General features: G+C 36.8%; 1 protein-coding gene across 1 annotated transcript in view; it reads left to right on the top strand.

Annotated features, from left to right (window-relative positions):
- The window catches only part of LOC128660023 (gastrula zinc finger protein XlCGF26.1-like), a 72,172-nt gene extending 66,922 nt beyond the window's left edge, over positions 1 to 5,250 (top strand). The window contains exons 2-3 of the mRNA XM_053713624.1: positions 443 to 558; positions 2,455 to 5,250. Coding sequence (XP_053569599.1) covers positions 540 to 558; positions 2,455 to 4,397 — 1,962 coding nt within the window. The 5' untranslated portion in view covers positions 443 to 539 and the 3' untranslated portion in view covers positions 4,398 to 5,250. The remainder of the gene's footprint in view (positions 1 to 442; positions 559 to 2,454) is intronic.
- The last annotated feature ends 16,322 nt before the right edge of the window (positions 5,251 to 21,572 follow it).

Below are 21,572 nucleotides of genomic sequence, written 5' to 3'. Positions count from 1 at the left end.
AAATGACTGGGGGGTGAAGCACATGGCAAAATATCCGACAGTGAGAATTAGTAGGAAGTACAATACCAATATTGCAGTATCCAATTTAATATTCAAACCAATGATATTTATCATTTCTTGCAGGAGAAAATATTGTTTCATATAAATGATAGAAAACAAACATTATAATATATTTGTAAAGTTATGATAAGGCCCCACTTAAATAGATTTTTCTACCATTATGTTGTATAGATTTGGGAAGATTCATATTTAAGGGGCAATTTTCACACCCACAGAGCTAACTGTACTAAATGCTTGTGCTGAATCAACAGCGCATATGTAATAACCTAATCAGCTGATCTGTATCACATGAATTGTTGCGTGCCTTTAATTATACCATACATACAGTTAATCAGAACCATTATTTATTATCTCTCTAAAGCATTTAATGCACTTTTTACAGACATGGCCAGAGCACTGAGTGATATCAGGTATTGATTTAACTGGTGTGAATAAGGGAACCTTCTTCTTGCGCACAGACATTGGAGCCTGTTATCAGCATGAACTCATATGTGTTAGGTGAGTAAAATAGATATTATATTGACTTTAATTACTGGGAAAATAGACTAGATCACTCATTAAACAAATATGAACTATTTGCATAAATAAAAAGAGAGAAGCGCTTAACCTGGGAACGAACAATAGCATAATAGCTTGTTCTATGACTAGTTACCACCCAAGAACTTTCCTGTAGCATATCAGTCAGATCCTGACTTAACAGTGCAGTCCACCCCCGAAATACCAGGCAATCCCTCTCTGAACAAGAGAAACGGCAAAATCCCAGATGTACGTTTTGGCCTATTGTGGGCCTCGTCAGCGAGGTGCAGCCATATCCCTCTAGGCACACTGAGCAACGGGTCTAAGTCTGGATTCCTGCATCACACTTAGGGAGACTTCCCAAAGTATCATAATTTACATAAATAAAAAGAGAGAAGCGCTCAACCTGGGAATGAACAATAGCATAATAGCTTGTTCTATGGCTAGTTACCACCCAAGAAGCAGCCTCTTTTTGCTCAATGTGTGCCTTTCTCAGAGAAGAACTTTCCTGTAACATATCAGTCTGATCCTGACTTAACAGTGCAATACCTCTCTGAACGAGAGAAACGGCAAAACCCCAGACCTTCCTTTTTGGCCTATTGTGGGCCTCGTCAGTGAGGTGCAGCCATATCCCTCTAGACAAACTGAGCAACGGTTCCACATCTGGATTCCCGCATCACACTTAGGGAGCGCTTCTCGCTTTTTATTTATGCAAATTATGACACTTTGGGAAGTCTCCCTAAGTGTGATGCGGGAAGCCAGATGTGCACCTGTTGCTCAGTGTGACTAGAGGGAAATGGCTGCACCTCACTGACAAGGCCCACAATAGGCCGAAACGTACATCTGGGGTTTTGCCATTTCTCTCGTTCAGAGAGGGATTGCCAGGTATTTTGGGGCTGGACTGCACTGTGAAGTCAGGATTCGACTGATATGATAAAAGGAAAGTTTTTCTCTATTGAGCAAAAAGAGGCTACTTCTTGGGTGGTAACTAGCCATAGAATAAGCTATTATGCTATTGTTCATTCCCAGGTTGAGCGCTTCTCTCTTTTTATTTATGCAAATATAAACTATTATATTTATATCTATATATTTAAGAACATTTGTGTCAGTGACATTATAAAGAAGGAACAACTCCCATTTTGCTGAGGAGTAGGGTAAAAATCCTACTCTCCCCTCTGTCCTTTTAGACAGACCATGTCCAACAGCTGCCTAAGCTCATCCCAAGACCTGGTTCATTACTCAGAACACCTGCACCTTCCCCTGCTCTGACCTTGCTCATGGAACACCCACAACTCCCCCAGTGTTCCCCACCCCAGAACCACCACTGATTTGTGTGCTTAATTTTACAGTGAGTATTATGAAACTAATAACGTTTTTGGCTGTTTATATAAATAGAAGAACCACAGCCGAAAGCTAATAATTATCATAAGGTCACTGCTTCTTACCCTCTCAAAACATCCCACACTGATTATTAGTCTGTGATGATTGAGACATCATGTTCTCGCCCATTTGGTTGAGCATAAGCCAGGCAGTACTGTATGTGCATTTGCTTGTGCAATGTTAAATGAGGATGGGTGATGCCACCTCTCTTGCCCAGATAACAGATGTACTTGTTCCCTGGCTGAGAACATTATCCATACGCACCTTGTTTAATGCGGCCCTATAACTTGTTTTCATTAGTAATCAGTCATTTAGGTTACTATGATGTAGCAATGTTTACATTCTATGTCATCCTTTTTAATTTGTGATTTACAGGTAAATACATTTTAAAAATACAAAACGGAAGACATGTTTGAGTATAATTTTTTTTTTATTATTGAGATGGATTATATTATAAATAAAGTCTTATTTTTCTTTGTTCTATTTCTTTTTATGTAGACAAACACGTCAATAGTTCATATCTATCCTTCACTACAGGAAGCATCAGAACGATACCGCAAACTCCAATAGTCTTAGACACTAATGACTATTCACAAACATTGGGGATATCACAGCAGATATTTAAAGGAGATGGTGAATTTGTAGGAACTGGGAAGCAATCATTATGTACAGAGGGTAATTTAGTCATCAAACAAGAGGACAACATTTGTGACTTATCTAGTGAAATTATTATCCCCGAGGATAAACCACACATATTTACTGAGTTTTCAAAACATATTAAAGAAGGGAAAAGTCTACAGTCTAGCCAAAAAATTCATACAAATGAGCAACCTTTCCAATGTACAGAGTGTGAGAAAAGCTTTAGATGGGAGTTTCATCTATTAGAACACTACAAAATTCATACAGATGAGAAACCACACACATGTACTGAGTGCGTCAAATGTTTTACACAAATGGATCATCTAAAAACTCATAAAAATATTCACACAGGAGAAAAGCCTTTCACATGTGTAAAGTGTGGAAAATGTTTTACACTAATATGTCATCTGAATACTCATGAAAGGAGTCACACAGGGGAAAATCTTTTCACATGTACAGAGTATGGAAAAAGTTTTGCACGAATAAGTCATCTGAATACTCATGAAAGGAGTCACACAGGAGAAAATCCTTTCACATGTACAGAGTGTGGAAAAGGTTTTGCACAAATAAATAGTCTGAAAACTCATGAAAGGATTCACACAGGAGAAAATCCTTTCACATGTACAGAGTGTGGAAAAGGTTTTGCACAAATAAATAGTCTGAAAAAACATGAAAGGATTCACACAGGAGAAAAGCCTTTCACATGTACAGAGTGTGGAAAAAGTTTTACACAAAAGAGTGATCTGAAAAGGCATGAAAGGAGTCACACAGGAGAAAAGCCGTTCACGTGTGCAGAGTGTGGAAAAAGTTTTACACAAAAGAGTTATCTGAAAACTCATGAAAGGAGTCACACAGGAGAAAATCCTTTCACATGTACAGTGTGTGGAAAAAGTTTTACACGAATGGATTGTCTGAAAACTCATGAAAGGATTCACACAGGGGACAAGCCGTTCACGTGTGCAGAATGTGGAAAAAGTTTTACACAAAAGAGTTATTTGAAAACTCATGAAAGGAGTCACACAGGAGAAAATTCTTTCACATGTACAGAGTGTGGAAAAAGTTTTACACAAATAAATAGTCTGAAAAAACATGAAAGGATTCACACAGGAGAAAAGCCTTTCACATGTACAGAGTGTGGAAAAAGTTTTACACAAATAAATAGTCTGAAAACTCATGAAATGATTCACACAGGAGAAAAGCCTTTCACATGTACAGAATGTGGGAAATGTTTTGCACTAATAAATAGTCTGAAAACTCATGAAAGGATTCACACAGGAGAAAAGCCTTACACATGTACAGAGTGTGGAAAAAGTTTTACACATATAAATAGTCTGAAAACTCATGAAAGGAGTCACACAGGAGAAAAGCCTTTCACATGTACAGAGTGTGGAAAAAGTTTTACACAAAACAGTGATCTGAAAACTCATGAAAGGATTCACACAGGAGAAAAGCCTTTCACATGTACAGTGTGTGGAAACAGTTTTACACAAAAGAGTGATCTGAAAAAGCATGAAAGGATTCACATGGGAGAAGAGCCTTTCACATGTACAGAGTGTGGAAAAAGTTTTACACAAATAAATAGTCTGAAAACTCATGAAAGGATTCACACAGAGGAAAAGCCGTTCACATGTACAGAGTGTGGAAAAAGTTTTACAGAAAAGAGTCGTCTGAAAAGTCATGAAAGTATTCATACAGGAGAAAAGCCTTTCACATGTATCGAGTGTGGAAAATGTTTTACAGAAAAGAGAAGTCTGAAAAAACATGAAAGGATTCACAAAGGAAGAAACCTTTCACATGTTTAGAAAGTGGAAAAAAGGTTTTTATTGAAATCCGGTATCACAAAACACTTAATATTTACACACAAACTTTATATACACAGTGTAAAAACCTTTTTTACAATTATCCTAGAGGACAAACTCTCTAAATAGAAGGATCAAAAAGGATGATATTGTAAATAATACTTTCTAAATCCCAGTTACAAAAGCCCCAGATTTAAAGTGCTCCTGTGCACCTCAATTTCTCTCATATAAATATGATAGAATACAAACACAACACATGAATAAAGTAGCTGTCCTCCTACTGACCAGTTTACACAACCATTCACCAGTGTTAGGAGTTTTAAGTTTTATTTACATAGGGGAGGAAATAATTATATTTACAGAATAGAGCTTTAGAAACTTAAATAAACAAGAACATCAGTCTCAAATGATTGACATCTGGGAGATATATTTAATGTGCACATCATGTTGATAAACCTTTTCTTATAGCAATAGATGCTTAGCTTTGTGCATGTTATATACCAGAGGAATTACTGAGCGAAACTGATTTTATTTCAATATCAGTAACCGGTACATACGTGATCATAATCAGTTTAATTTAAATGGCTACTATAACCTACATGTATACTGGGTATGTAACATGTATGTCATGTTCTGTAATTTGATATTTTCATGTTAGTTAGAAGCCACAAGAACTGATAATAGCACATACTATATATATAAAGGGAACATTATATGTCTGATAAATCTCTTTGTATTAAGAGCACAAGTGGAAGGTATATTTATACCATTGTGTGCTTATATCATGTAATGCAGCTTTTGACTATATAATAATATACAATGTTTTTTCATGCAAATAAAAAGTGATTATAATCCAGACCAGTATTTTGTGTTTTTTGTATAATTAAAAACACAATATCAGCGAATAATTAGTAAAACATCATCAAATACAGAAGCCAAATCTGACAGTAAAAGTTAAACGCTAATAATTCAAAGCAGGAATTTTACCCAACTTTCCAATTTCCTTCTATTATCTAATTTGCTTTGTTCTTTTGGTATCCTTTGTTATAGAGTAAACCTAGGAGTCTGATGATATATGAGCTTAGGAGTGTGCATGTGTATTTAGCACTGTAACTATGTATAACAGCTACAAACATTCTTGCAAACTCTGCTGTCTGATGATATGTGCACGCTCCTGAGTTCACCTATTATTACATTTTAACAAAGGATACTAAGAGAACTAAGCACACTTGATAATAATTGAAAATTGGGAAGTTGTTTGAAATGTCATGTTCTATCCAATCCATTTAAGATTAATTTTGACGTTATTGACCTTTTAACAGTACATAAAACAATATCAAATTAACCCCTGACCTTCACCAACCCATATTATTAATCAGCAGCAAGACCTAATACATATGCATTTTCTCTTACTTAAATCATACTTAAAGGGATAGGAAATTACGCTTACATGATTCAGATAGAATGCAATATTTTATGATACTTTTAATTTCACTTCTGTTATCAAACTTGTGTAATACTGAGGGGCGTGTCCGAGCCTCAGTCACGATAAGGCACAAAACGAGAGCTCTGCCGGATGCAAGATTAATATATGGAATATCTCACTTATAACATATCATCCTTTGCACAAATTGTGCATATCGATTGCATAGTGTTGCTAGAAAACGGCAATACCGAAAATTGTTATGTTAATTCACTTTGACGATCCTAATTAGACCAACAGAGCTCAACGTTTGGTGCTTCACACCATTCACCATCGGAATCCCTCACCGGTTTGCAAGGAAGCCGGGTTAAGCTTGCAGTAAGTTATAACTAATACTGACTGGACTTCTATATGCCTAAAGTGAGTGTAGCACCCTCACACTATCGGTGTGCTTCGAAGTATGTCAAAAACATAATTTATGTAAGAACTTACCTGATAAATTCATTTCTTTCATATTAGCAAGAGTCCATGATCTAGTGACGTATGGGATATACATTCCTACCAGGAGGGGCAAAGTTTCCCAAACCTCAAAATGCCTATAAATACACCCCTCACCACACCCACAAATCAGTTTAACGAATAGCCAAGAAGTGGGGTGATAAGAAAAAAAGTGCGAAAGCATAAAAAATAAGGAATTGGAATAGTTGTGCTTTATACAAAAAAATCAAAATCACCACAAAAAAAGGGTGGGTCTCATGGACTCTTGCTAATATGAAAGAAATTAATTTATCAGGTAAGTAATTACATAAATTATGTTTTCTTTCATGTAATTAGCAAGAGTCCATGAGCTAGTGACGTATGGGATAATAAATAGACTACAGAAAAAAATGATATTGCGCTTGGCTGTCTGTGCCTAAATTAGTGAATGTTTTTAAGTATTTTAGTCTTTAAAAATATTTCCACTAAACAGTGGCTAATATAAAGAAAAAAGCAGGTCTAATAAAATTTCATTTAGAGTAGCAATTGAAACAAAACAAAAACTCTGTTACAATAAAAAACAGTGCAAATATATGCTGATCTGTTGTTTCGCAGTACTAATAATACTCCTGATAAACAATAAAGAATAAATAATAAATAAAAACACAATTCACCTTTAAACAATAGAAAGGTGATAGTCCGTTATGGTAAAGAAGTTCCAAGATATCCTTTAAAATTCACAACAGTACCTTTCAAAAGTGTCCGATATGTATCTTAAATGATTAATTCACTGATGTCAGCTGGAAAATACTTTTCCCCGCTTGTGGGGCTGGTTCCTCCCGGTGCAGCTTCGGATTAGTCAAAAGGATCCTTATTTGACTCGTTGTATTACCATGAAAAAGAAACAGAAGCGCACCAGGGCACGATTCAAGTGAAGATTTTATTGGTTAAAACACACACGCAACTTATAATGTTGCACTTACAAGATTAAAAATAATATGAGCCTGTATCAAAGGTCTTTGAGTGCGCTGGAACGGAGATGACAAACTGTTCCTGTCAGCCGGTCTAGGTAAGTACAAGGCGTCCGGACTGCCCTTTCATACCAGGAGCAATGTCCTATATTCCTCGATGCGTTTCCCCCGAACCTCGGTCGGGCTTTATCAAGAGGTAAAAGAGTACTGTTCATTTTGGCGCTCTTCAGCTTTTTAAATGTTCATGTTAGTTAAGCACACCCCTTTCGGGGCCTGCCGCGGGTGTGTCATATCCTACCCATTTGATTGGTGGAAAGTCCGAGGCAGAAAAAAAGGAAAAAGGGAAACAGTAGTAAATGTTTCTTATGCAAGATATTATAATACAAAAATATAGGGCTTTTGTCCGTCCTTACATTAAACATTAAAAACATAATTCAGTGAGGCTGTATTCCCTAAAACATAGAGAGGACAATGTACGGAAAATAACTTCCATATACATCACGCTAGCATAGTTGGACTGCTATATCTATATATTAAAAACGGATAAATGAACCTGTATTATAAATATTCGTAAAATTTGATCAAAAAATGGTACAATATAATTAATAAAATCACTGAATATATTTATAAAAGATATATAAACACATGTTTAATTAAGAATGACATAAAAATAGAATACCCTGGATTTAATGAGATCTCCATATTGGGCCATAACCCTAACAACAGATTATTAGAATGATATAGCAGAACAGGACAAAATCAAACTTAAAAATAATTCATTAATCTTATATTATACCCATTTAAAAATTTACATGTATGCAGCTACATCTATGTCGATATTCAACCCTAGTGGTTGTAATGTTTTCAACTTGTAAATCCATTTAGTTTCCAACCTTCTTAGATCAAGCAATCTATTGGGTTTATTTGGTGGGACCCAATCTATCACCTGTACTTTTAGAGACTTTGTATTACTACCATGATATTCAAGGAAATGTTTTGGTACACTATGTGTCAGCAATTTCTCTTTGATATTATAAATGTGCTCATTGATTCTACGTCTAATTTTCCTTTTGGTGCGACCTACATAAAGCAGGCCACACCCACAATGCATTAAATAGACTACATAGGTACAGTCACAGTTTTTCCTACTTGTAATGTTGAAGGTTTCTGTCAATTCTGAATTAGAAAAAGTGGGAGATTTATCTACGTGTGCACACATATTGCACCTCGCTTTACCACATTTGAACGTACCTTGCCAGGTGGTCAACCAATTCTCAGTGGTGGAGATGTTGACACCTCTCTGTTGTTTAATCTCTCTTAATTTGCTGGGTGCTAGTATGTTCTTAAGGCTTTTGCCTTTCTTGTATGTGAACACTGGTCTCTCGTTTATTCTTGTCCTTAAAAGGGGATCAGTTACTAGGAGGGGCCAATGTTTCTGTATTATTTTTTCTAATTTTTTTAGACCCCTCATATGTAGTAATGAAACGAATGGGTTTGGTATTGGCTGAAAGGGTTGTCATTAACTCATTATGTACTTTAGTACCAATAGCTTGATCATTACATCACTCTTCTTTATTAAAAAATGAACTTCTTTCTTTTGCAAGAGCTTTATCTTTCGCTTGATTGATAACTTCCTTGCTATACCCCTTCTCTACAAATTTATTTTCTCAGAATATCAGCTTCTGCTGTAAAATCCTCCAAATATGTGCAGTTTCTTCTCAAGCGTAGAAACTGACTATAAGGAACATTTTGGATCCAGCTTCTCTTGTGTGCGCTTTTGGCTTGAATGAAGCTGTTCCTATCTGTCGATTTTCTAAATTTTTTTACTGCAATTTAGCTATCTCTATCTTTATATAGGATTAGATCCAAAAATTCAATTTGTGTATTGGAATAAACTTTGGTAAAATTTAAATTATAATAGTTATTATTAATATACTTTATAAAACTGTCAATTAATATCTCGTCCCCCTTCCATAAAATTAAAACATCATCTATATACCTCCCATATTTGATTATATTATTATTAAAAGGATTATTATTCCAAATGAATTCATGTTCGAAGGCATTAACATACAGGTTAGCATATGAGGGAGCGAAAGTTGTCCCCATTGCTTTTCCCTGTAGTTGGAGATAGAATTTATGTTCAAAGGTAAAATAATTATGTTGCAAAGTAAACTTCATACACTCTACTAAAAAATTTATATGATGTAATGGAATTTACCAGTTGTCTAATTCTTCCTTGACTTTCCTTAAACCCTTATCATGGGGAATACAGGTGTAAAGTGACGACACATCACAACTTATCCACCACATATCCTCTTCCCATTTTAAGCCTTCATATTACTTAATTACAGCTGTAGTGTCTTTAAAATATGCTCTGGTACTTTTTACCAGGGGTTGGAGATAATAGTCAACATATTTCGAAAGATTCTCACTAATAGAACCCAACCCTGAAATTATAGGCCTCCCAGTGGGATTGATGGGGTCCTTGTGAACTTTAGGGAGGTGGTAAAATATAGAAATATTAGGTTGTTGACTGCTTAAAAATTTAAATTCATCATTATTCAAAATACCTTCTTCCTTTGCTTTATTCAAAATCTTATTTAATTCTTTAATGTAATTTTGAGTTGGGTCCCATGTTAAAAGTTTATAAGTATTAAAATCATTTAAAATGTTGTTCGCTTCTTTTATATATACCATTTTTTGATCAAATTTTACGAATATTTATAATACAGGTTCATTTATCCGTTTTTAATATATAGATATAGCAGTCCAACTATGCTAGCGTGATGTATATGGAAGTTATTTTCCGTACATTGTCCTCTCTATGTTTTAGGGAATACAGCCTCACTGAATTATGTTTTTAATGTTTAATGTAAGGACGGACAAAAGCCCTATATTTTTGTATTATAATATCTTGCATAAGAAACATTTACTACTGTTTCCCTTTTTCCTTTTTTTCTGCCTCGGACTTTCCACCAATCAAACGGGTAGGATATGACACACCCGCGGCAGGCCCCGAAAGGGGTGTGCTTAACAAACATGAACATTTAAAAAGCTGAAGAGCGCCAAAATGAACAGTACTCTTTTACCTCTTGATAAAGCCCGACCGAGGTTCGGGGGAAACGCGTTGAGGAATATAGGACATTGCTCCTGTTCTCTTCTTGTGTGTGTACAGCCACCGCGGTAGTACGAAAGGGCAGTCCGGACGCCTTGTACTTACCTAGACCGGCTGACAGGAACTGTTTGTCATCTCCGTTCCAGCGCACTCAAAGACCTTTGATACAGGCTCATATTATTTTTAATCTTGTAAGTGCAACATTAAAAATTGCGTGTGTGTTTTAACCAATAAAATCTTCACTTGAATCGTGCCCTGGTGTGCTTCTGTTTCTTTTTTCTTTTTCATGGGATAATAAATACCCAAGATGTGGAACTTCCACGCAAGAGCCACTAGAGAGGGAGGGATAAAATAAAGACAGCCAATTCCGCTGAAAAATAATCCACACCCCAAACAAAGTTTAAATCTTATAATGAAAAAAACTGAAATTATAAGCAGAAGAATCAAACTGAAACAGCGGCCTGAAGTACTTTTCTACCAAAAACTGCTTCAGAAGAAGAAAACACATCAAAATGGTAGAATTTAGTAAAAGTATGCAAAGAAGACCAGGTTGCTGCTTTGCAAATCTGATCAACCGAAGCTTCATTCCTAAATGCCCAGGAAGTAGAAACTGACCTAGTTGAATGAGCTGTAAACCTTTGAGGCGGAGTTCTACCCGACTCAACATAAGCATGATGAATCAAAGACTTTAACCAAGACGCCAAAGAAATGGCAGAAGCCTTCTGACCTTTCCTAGAATCAGAAAAGATAACAAATAGACTAGAAGTCTTTCGGAAATCCTTAGTAGCTTCAACATAATATTTCAAATCTCTTACTACATCCAAAGAATGTAATGATCTTTCCTTAGAATTCTTAGGATTAGGACACAATGAAGAAACCAAAATCTCTCTACTAATGTTAGAATTCACAACCTTAGGTAAAAAATTTAAACGAACTCCGCAACACTGCCTTATCCTGATGAAAAATCAGAAAAGGAGATTCACAAGAAAGAGCAGATAACTCAGAAACTCTTCTAGCAGAAGAGATGGCCAAAAGAAACAAAACTTTCCAAGAAAGTAATTTAATATCTAGAGAATGCATAGGTTCAAAAGGAGGAGCTTGTAGAGCTCCCAGAACCAAATTCAAACTCCAAGGAGGATAAATTGACTTAATGACAGGTTTGATATGAACCAAAGCCTGTACAAAACAATGAATATCAGGAAGATTAGCAATCTTTCTGTGAAACAGCACAGAAAGAGCAGAAATTTGTCCTTTCAAGGTAATGGCAGACAAACCTTTATCCAGACCATCCTGAAGAAACTGTAAAATTCTAGGAATTCTAAAAGAATGCCAGGAAAATTGATGAGAAGAACACCAAGAAATGTAAGTCTTCCAGACTCGATAATATATCTTCCTAGACACAGATTTACGAGCCTGTAACATAGTATTAATTACAGAGTCAGAGAAACCTCTATGACTAAGAATCAAGCGTTCAATCTCCATACCTTCAAATTTAATGATTTGAGATCCTGATGGAAAAATGGGCCTTGAGATAGGTCTGGTCTTAACGGAAGAGTCCAAGGTTGGCAACTGGCAATCCGAACAAGATCCGCATACCAAAACCTGTGAGGCCATGCTGGAGCCACCAGCAGTACAAACGAACGCTCCTTTAGAATCTTGGAAATCACTCTTGGAAGAAGAACTAGAGGCGGAAAGATATAGGCAGGGTGATACTTCCAAGGAAGCGATAATGCATCCACTGCCTCCGCCTGAGGATCCCTGGATCTGGACAGATACCTGGGAAGTTTCTTGTTTAGATGAGAAGCCATCAGATCTATTTCTGGAAGACCCCAAATTTGAACAATCTGAAGAAATACCTCTGGGTGAAGAGACCATTCGCCCGGATGCAATGTCTGGCGACTGAGATAATCCGCTTCCCAATTGTCTATACCTGGGATGTGAACCGCAGAAATTAGACAGGATCTGGATTCCGCCCATACAAGTATTCGAGATACTACTTTCATAGCCAGAGGACTGTGAGTCCCCCCTTGATGATTGATATATGCCACGGTTGTGACATTGTCCGTCTGAAAACAAATGAACGATTCTCTCTTCAGAAGAGGCCATGACTGAAGAGCTCTGAAAATTGCACGGGTTCCAAAATGTTGATTGGTAATCTCGCCTCCTGAGATTCCCAAACCCCCTGCGCCGTCAGAGACCCCCATACCGCTCCCCAACCTGTCAGACTCGCATCTGTTGAGATCACAGTCCAGGTTGGAAGAACAAAAGAAGCCCCTTGAGTTAAACGATGGTGATCTGTCCACCATGTCAGAGAGTGTCGTACAATCGGATTTCAAGATATTAACTGTGATATCTTTGTATAATCTCTGCACCACTGGTTCAGCATACAGAGCTGAAGAGGTCGCATGTGAAAACGAGCAAAGGGGATCGCGTCCGATGCAGCAGTCATAAGACCTAGAATTTCCATGCATAAGGCTACCGAAGGGAATGATTGAGACCGAAGATTTCGACAGGCTGAAATCAATTTCAGACGTCTCTTGTCCGTCAGAGACAAAGTCATGGACACTGACTCTATTTGGAAACCTAAAAAGGTTACCCTTGTCTGAGGAATCAATGAACTCTTTGGTAAATTGATCCTCCAACCATGTTCTTGAAGAAACGACACAAGTCGATTCGTATGAGATTCTGCTAAATGTGAAGACTGAGCAAGTACCAAGATATCGTCCAAATAAGGAAATACCACAATACCCTGTTCTCTGATTACAGATAGAAGGGCACCGAGAACTTTTGAAAAAATCCTCGGAGCCGTTGCTAGGCCGAACGGCAGAGCCACAAATTGGTAATGCCTGTCTAGAAAAGAGAATCTCAGAAACTGAAAGTGATCTGGATGAATCGGAATATGCAGATATGCATCCTGCAAATCTATTGTGGACATATAATGCCCTTGCTGAACAAAAGGCAGAAAAGTCCTTATAGTTACCATTTTGAATGTTGGTATCCTTACATAACGAATCAATATTTTTAAATCCAGAACTGGTCTGAAGGAATTCTCCTTCTTTGGTACAATGAATAGATTTGAGTAAAACCCCAGACCCTGTTCCAGAACTGGAACTGGCACAATTACTCCAGCCAACTCTAGATCTGAAACACATTTCAGAAATGCCTGAGCCTTCACTGGATTTATTGGAATGCGAGAAAGAAAAAATCTTCTTGCAGGTGGTCTTACCTTGAAGCCTATTCTGTACCCTTGTGAAACAATGTTCCGAATCCAAAGACTGTGAATCGATTTGACCCAAATTTCTTTGAAAAATCGTAATCTGCCCCCTACCAGCTGCGCTGGAATGAGGGCCCCACCTTCATGTGGACTTGGGAGCTGGCTTTGGCTTTCTAAAAGGCTTGGATTTATTCCAGACTGGAGACGGTTTCCAAACAGAAACCGTTCCTTTAGGGGAAGGATCAGGCTTCTGTTCCTTATTCTGACGAAAGGAACGAAAACGATTAGCAGCCCTATATTTGCCTTTAGATTTTTTATCCTCAGGTAATAAAGTTCCTTTCCCCCCAGTAACAGTTGAAATAATAGAATCCAACTGAGAACCAAACAATTTATTACCTTGGAAAGAAAGGGAAAGCAAAGTTGACTTAGAAGACATATCAGCATTCCAAGTTTTAAGCCATAAAGCTCTTCTAGCTAGAATAGCTAAAGACATGTACCTGACATCAACTCTGATGATATCAAAGATGGCATCACAAATAAAGTTATTAGCATGTTGAAGAAGTTTAACAATGCTATGAGAATTATGATCTGACACTTGTTGTGCCAAAGCCTCCAACCAAAAAGTTGAAGCTGCAGCAACATCAGCCAAAGAAATTGCATGCCTAAAAAGATTACCTGAACATAAATAAGCTTTCCTTAGAAAGGAATCAATCTTCCTATCTAAAGGATCCTTAAAGGAAGTACTATCTGCCGTAGGAATAGTAGTACGCTTAGCAAGAGTAGAGATAGCCCCATCAACTTTAGGGATTTTGTCCCAAAACTCTAATCTGTCAGATGGCACAGGATACAATTTCTTAAATCTTTTAGAAGGAGTAAAAGAATTACCCAGATTATTCCATTCCCTAGAAATTACTTCAGAAATAGCATCAGGGACAGGAAAAACTTCCGGAATAACTACAGGAGGTTTAAAAACCGAATTTAAACGCTTATAAGATTTAGTATCAAGAGGACTAGAATCCTCAATTTCTAAAGCGATTAAAACGAATAAATTCCATTTTAAATAAATATGAAGATTTATCAGAGTCAATATCTGAGACAGAATCCTCTGAACCAGAAAAATCCTCATCAGAAACAGACAAATCAGAATGATGATGTTCATTTAAAAATTCATCTGAGAAATGAGAAGTTTTAAAAGATTTTTTACGCTTACTGGAAGGAGGAATAACAGACATAGCCTTCCTAATAGATTTAGAAACAAAATCTCTTATATTAACAGGAACATCCTGAGTATTAGATTATTAATACAACAAAAGAAAAGGGGGCGCCCTTGAGAGTATCTATAAATGGTAATATGTAGTATATGAGGTAGCTTATATGTTACCAATAGAAATGCACTTTTCAGTATAAATGATGATACACTGATTCAGTAGTAACTAGTATATATGTTGTGGACAGAGTAAATAGATGTTAACCTATACAATTTGATAATCACAATGTTAATAGGACAGTTGTATCTCACTCAAAACTAGTATATACGTTGTGAACAGAGTAAATAGATGTTAGCCTAAACAATTTGATAATCACAATGTTAATAGGATAGTTATATCTCACTCAAAGATAGTGGTTAATGGGTGACAATGATCACTATATTGTCCTTTATAAAGGTCTTGATAGTAGAATACCAAGGCAGCAATCTGTAGTGGTCCAGACCAGGATCCAATTAAGCAATCTAAAATATCAAACAGAGACAGATGCGCCACATGGCCCAATATTGTAGTTTCCAAATTTATGTAGATTTTACTATATAGTTGAACTCACATGTATTGGAGCACCTCAATTGGTGCAAATGACACAGTCTGGGATCTATAACAGTCACCCAGCAGACCGGCCTCTCGAGTTGTTCAGGGTCTGTGTAAAATAGAAAACACAAAAAAGCCTATATGGCCTAGTATTGTATGACTAGAGTGATTTCACACCAGATAGTAGTATAAGATTTTGAACTCACATTTGGTGAAGCATCCCCAATGATGCTATAGAGACAAGCTGGGATTAATTCAGTCACCCAACAGACTTAGCTCGTGGCATACAGCATGCAATAGTCCTCTCAGTGGTCTTTAGGTCAGTGATATCCTCAGATAAAAACCAGTTCATAGGCAGCAAGTGTTTATAGTAAAAGTTAAAATCACTTTAATAAAATAATATTAAATTGCGACGCGTTTCTCAGTCTCAGACTGTTTCCTCAGTTGCCTGAGGAAACAGTCTGAGACTGAGAAACGCGTCGCAATTTAATATTATTTTATTAAAGTGATTTTAACTTTTACTATAAACACTTGCTGCCTATGAACTGGTTTTTATCTGAGGATATCACTGACCTAAAGACCACTGAGAGGACTATTGCATGCTGTATGCCACGAGCTAAGTCTGTTGGGTGACTGAATTAATCCCAGCTTGTCTCTATAGCATCATTGGGGATGCTTCACCAAATGTGAGTTCAAAATCTTATACTACTATCTGGTGTGAAATCACTCTAGTCATACAATACTAGGCCATATAGGCTTTTTTGTGTTTTCTATTTTACACAGACCCTGAACAACTCGAGAGGCCGGTCTGCTGGGTGACTGTTATAGATCCCAGACTGTGTCATTTGCACCAATTGAGGTGCTCCAATACATGTGAGTTCAACTATATAGTAAAATCTACATAAATTTGGAAACTACAATATTGGGCCATGTGGCGCATCTGTCTCTGTTTGATATTTCTGAGTATTAGATGTTGATGGAACAGCAACAGGTAATGGAATATTACTAATGGAAATTGAATCTGCATTAGCAAGTTTATCATGACATTCATCACAAACTACAGCCGGAGAAACAGATACCACAAGTTTACAACAAATGCACTTAACTTTGGTAGAACCAGCATCAGGCAGCGATTTTCCAGAAGTAGCTTCTGATCCAGGGTCAATCTGAGACATCTTGCAATATGTAAGAGAAAAAACAACATATAAAGCAAATCTATCAAATTCCTTAAATGATAGTTTCAGGAATGGGAAAAAATGCAAATGAACAAGCCTCTAGGAACCAGAAGCAAAAGAAAAATGAGACTTAAATAATGGGAAAAAAAGGTGGAGAAAAAAATGACGCCCACATTATTGGCGCCTAAATGCTTTTGGCGCCGAGAATGACGCCACATCCGGTGACGCCGACATTTTTGGCGCAAAACGTCAAAAAAATGACGCAATCACGAACAACTTCCGGCGACAAGTACGACGCTGGAAATGAAATTTTTTGCGCCAAAAAAGTTTGCGCCAAGAATGACGCAATAAAATTAAGCATTTTCAGCCCCCGCGAGCCTAACAGCCCACAGAGAAAAAAGTCAATTTTAAAGGTAAGAAAAAAATTGATAATTCATATGCATTATCCCAAATAATGAAACTGTCTGTCTGAAATAAGGAATATTGATCATCCTGAATCAAGGCAAATAAATGTTTAAACACATATATTTAGAACTTTAACATAAAAGTGCCCAACCATAGCTTAGAGTGTCACAAAAAATAAGATTTACTTACCCCAGGACACTCATCTACATGTAGTAGAAAGCCAAACCAGTACTGAAACGAGAATCAGTAGAGGTAATGGTATATAAGAGTATATTGTCGATCTGAAAAGGGAGGTAAGAGATGAATCTCTACGACCGATAACAGAGAACCTATGAAAAAGATCCCGTAGAAGGAGACCATTGAATTCAAATAGGCAATACTCTCCTCACATCCCTCTGACATTTACTGCACACTGAGAGTAAAACCGGGCTCCAGCCTGCTGCGAAGCGCATATCAACGTAGAATCTAGCACAAACTTACTTCACCACCTCCATGGGAGGCAAAGTTTGTAAAACTGATTTGTGGGTGTGGTGAGGGGTGTATTTATAGGCATTTTGAGGTTTGGGAAACTTTGCCCCTCCTGGTAGGAATGTATATCCCATACGTCACTAGCTCATGGACTCTTGCTAATTACATGAAAGAAATGGAGACTGCCTCAGAAGAAGAGAACATTTGTACCCCAACAGAAACTTCCCCCAGATCATGGAAGGGAGAGGAGCAAGATAGATCCCCTGTTGCTGACCTTGCGGACCAAGCTACATTAGACGGGCAGTATGTAAGTGTCATGACACCAGCCCAGATGGAGACATATGCAGGAAGCCTGTCAATGATAAGCGTTAGCTTTAATTCCATACCGGACTCGGAGAAACTGACCCTTGGTTCCCTAGCAAGGTGGCAATTCGCTGGAGGACACCAGGTTTGATCTGAGTGTAAGTTGCAACCTGGAACTAACGCACAATTGGACAAAGCTCCTGCTATATCTGCCTCTTTTCCAGTTTTCCCGGGCGATAGAGAGCTTAAGGGGGAAACATGCTTCATTATACATGCCGAGAATGCCAAACAACCATCAAAAACTGACTATGCTCCTGTCTTAAGGATTGACTACAGCTGCTTGACATTTCAGCCTTTTCCAAGAGGAACTATACTGTCTGATGTCTGTAGATGTTTGCCAGTATATGGCTGGGTTATAATTCAATATATTTAATAATTATTCTTTAAAATTGACCCCCAATAAAAATGCATATACCAAACAATAAAATGAATGTAAATTCCTAAATTCTTTATATTAGTTAAAATTTATAGACACTTTGAATTATATTTATAGAGAACTAGATATGAATCAAAACTATACAAGTTCAAACTATTATAATATGCTATGCAAAGATCATAAAAAAATTACCTTTATTTATCTTATTCGCAATTGAATTTCATTAAAATACCACAATGAGAAACCAAGATATGATCCACTAACATTCAGACTGGTACAATTAAGTTATTTAACCCACAAAAAATTCTATATAATGCTAATTAAAACACCAGAAGTATAATTATTCTTAATGTAAACAGCCAGGTTATATGCCAATTTATCTAAGCTGACATAAATTCTTTAGCAGCAATAAGGTAAATTCTAAAATATATTTATATGATTACAGTTATAAAGTACTTGGCAGACAAAAGATTAGTTTTAAACCACACAGAATTAAAATGCAAGCTAAAATACAAAGTACGTTTTTTAAAATTACTAACTGCAATTTGACTATAGTCTTAGAATACCTTTGTCTAAAATATTAAGGATAAATAAGTCATACATCACCCAATAAAACATTTAATGTTTCAACTTCCAGAGTTTCTCCAGTAAATCCAATTTCGCCTCATAAATTGAAAGAGGTAATTTTTGCAAGATGGATGAAAATATAGGCCCAGGTTGCTTTACAATAGACTGTATCACAGCAATTTGTTAGCCCAAAATTTTGCAGCCATAGTCCTCTTTTTCTCTCTTGAAATTTCATGTCTTCTATCAATCCAGGGGTTCCTTTGATCGAGGCAATGTGATAGATGCTCTCTTTTAAATAACTCGCTTTTCTTTGAAATGACTGCCTGAACTTAAATAGACCAAATGTTACATTCCTTTGTTCTCATTTGGATGTATTGTAATCAGGACGAAGGGGGGTGTCTCACCCATCCCAGACCATCTCATATCACATTGGATTTTTAGCTACAAAATGAAATATCAAATGTCTATGATATATCTGTAGCTTATTTAATTTTACTTACAGGTACCTTGACTTCTTGAATATGTCTCAACACTGCTTTCCTGTGGCATAGGGTAGCAGAAAAACAAATGCTCTCGGTACATGAAATAGAAAGTTCCCTTTTTGCTTCGACTGATACACCATATGAATATTAATAGTAATGAAGTCCAATGCATATCCTTAGATATAGTGATCAGACTGATCACTTTAGCTTATCCCATTCAGGAAATGCTGAGAATGTTTGTGCTATGTTTTATTCTATGTCTAACTTTGGCAGCAATATGATAGTGGATGAGATTTTTCTTCTGATGTTGGTTAATTAACATGTTTATATCTCCTTCCTAAGTCAAAGGATTACACATTTTGGCTCCCTGTTGGGAACCCTGAAAGATTTTCTTAACCTATAGTTTGTTAACTTGATATCTTAAATTATGTTTAAATAGTGCCCCACTATATATAAACTCTAATCTCTAACTACGACATAAAGGTTGTTATTTTGCCTAAAAGGAGCTCAAACTATGTTTACTTATGAGACATCAGTAGCAATGGGAGTTTAGTCATACCCATTTATAACCTAGCATACTTATACTCATTCCTTAAAACTAATATTTTTATATATATATATATATATATATATATATATATATATATATATAAAAGAAGAGCTACTAATACAACATCATTGCTATAAAGCTACTTCCACATGCAGGTATAGTCACCTAAGTATTTCATATTTAAATGGCATGTAGATATAAACACTTGATTACCTTTAGTTCACTCATTAGCAATTAATATTTTCCCAACCCACCCTTGCAGCCTTTAGACTGTTTGCAATTCTACCACACAATTTCTAAATGATCATGTGATACTTCCATCTTATTTATATAATACATATTCCCCATTATGACCACAAACCACACATAGGGTCCTCATCTACCCCTAACTATACCCCCTAGCTCTAAATAGTCACCTGCTGTTTACTGTAAGTAGAGTCGGAACACCCTATTATGCAACCTTATATCCCATATCCTCATGTCTCTCTCCTCTTTCAATTTCTAAGAGACGACATTGACTTTCCCTCTACTTTGGAAGCACAAATTCATGCAATCTATGCCCACTCACCGGACTTACATTCTTACCCCAGTCTACAATGATTAATATGCAAATAGCTATATGTATATTATTTTCTCTTGTAAGGTGTATCCAGTCCACGGATTCATCCTTTACTTGTGGGATATTCTCCTTCCCTACAGGAAGTGGCAAAGAGAGCACACAGCAGAGCTGTCCATATAGCTCCCCCTCTAGCTCCACCCCCCACTCATTCTCTTTGCCGGCTCTAAGCAATCGGAAGTGTAAAGTGAATGTGGTGTTAGAAATGTAGTTTTTATTTTCTACAAGCAAAAGTTTGTTATTTTAAATGGTGCCGGTGTGTACTATTTACTCTCTAGCAGAAAAGAGATGAAGATTTCTGCAGGGAGGAAGATGATTTTAGCATGTTGTAACTAAAATCCACTGCTGTTCCCACAGAGGACTGAGGAGTACAAGAAAACTTCAGTTGGGGGGGGAACGGTTTGCAGGGTAGGCTGCAAAAAAGGTATGTTCAGTCATTTATTTCTAGACAAGACTGTGATAATGCTAGAAAAGACTGATAATATTCCCATGAGGGAAGGGTAAGCTGTATTCAGAGACTAAGTATGGAATTGCAAGCCTACATAACAGGGCTAGTTTATGCTGGTTGACACTACTTAATGGCAAACGTTTTTTTATTGAAAAAATTCGTTTTTGAGACACTTTGAAGGTTCCTTTGGGTTTCTTTCAGGGGTTGTTACCCACATGGCTTTTATTAAAACACTTAGGAGTGTTTCTTTAGGCCTCACTGCACCGGAGTTAGGTGGGAGGGGCCTAATTTCGCGCCTCAGATGCACCGTTATATTGACTAGAAGTCCAGGCTGTTTCACATGGAGGGTCCTGCTGCAGTTTGAGGGTCATTAAGAAGCTTTTTCCCCACAAATCTGGTTCCTAAGGGAAGGTGGGGCCACAGCAGAGCTGTGGCAAGGTGCTGATGTTGTTTTAACCGGTTTATTGGCTTACTGTCAATCCGGTTTGGGCATTAAGGGGTTAATCAGTTTTATTGCTAGTGGTGCAATCTTACTAATGCTTTAGGTACATACTGTAAAAATTTCGAAAAGTTTGCTGCATTTTTCACTGTTTTGCAAAATTGTGTGCCTTTTTTTTATCTCTTAAAGGCACAGTAACGTTTTGTTCAAAGTGTGTTTTTACTTGATTAAAGTGTTTTCTAAGCCTGTTTGTCTTACTACTAGTCTGTTAAACATGTCTGACACCA

The sequence above is a fragment of the Bombina bombina genome, chromosome 5 (assembly GCF_027579735.1).
Source record: "Bombina bombina isolate aBomBom1 chromosome 5, aBomBom1.pri, whole genome shotgun sequence".
Lineage (NCBI taxonomy): Eukaryota > Metazoa > Chordata > Amphibia > Anura > Bombinatoridae > Bombina > Bombina bombina.
This window is presented reverse-complemented; position numbering and strand designations above follow the sequence as displayed.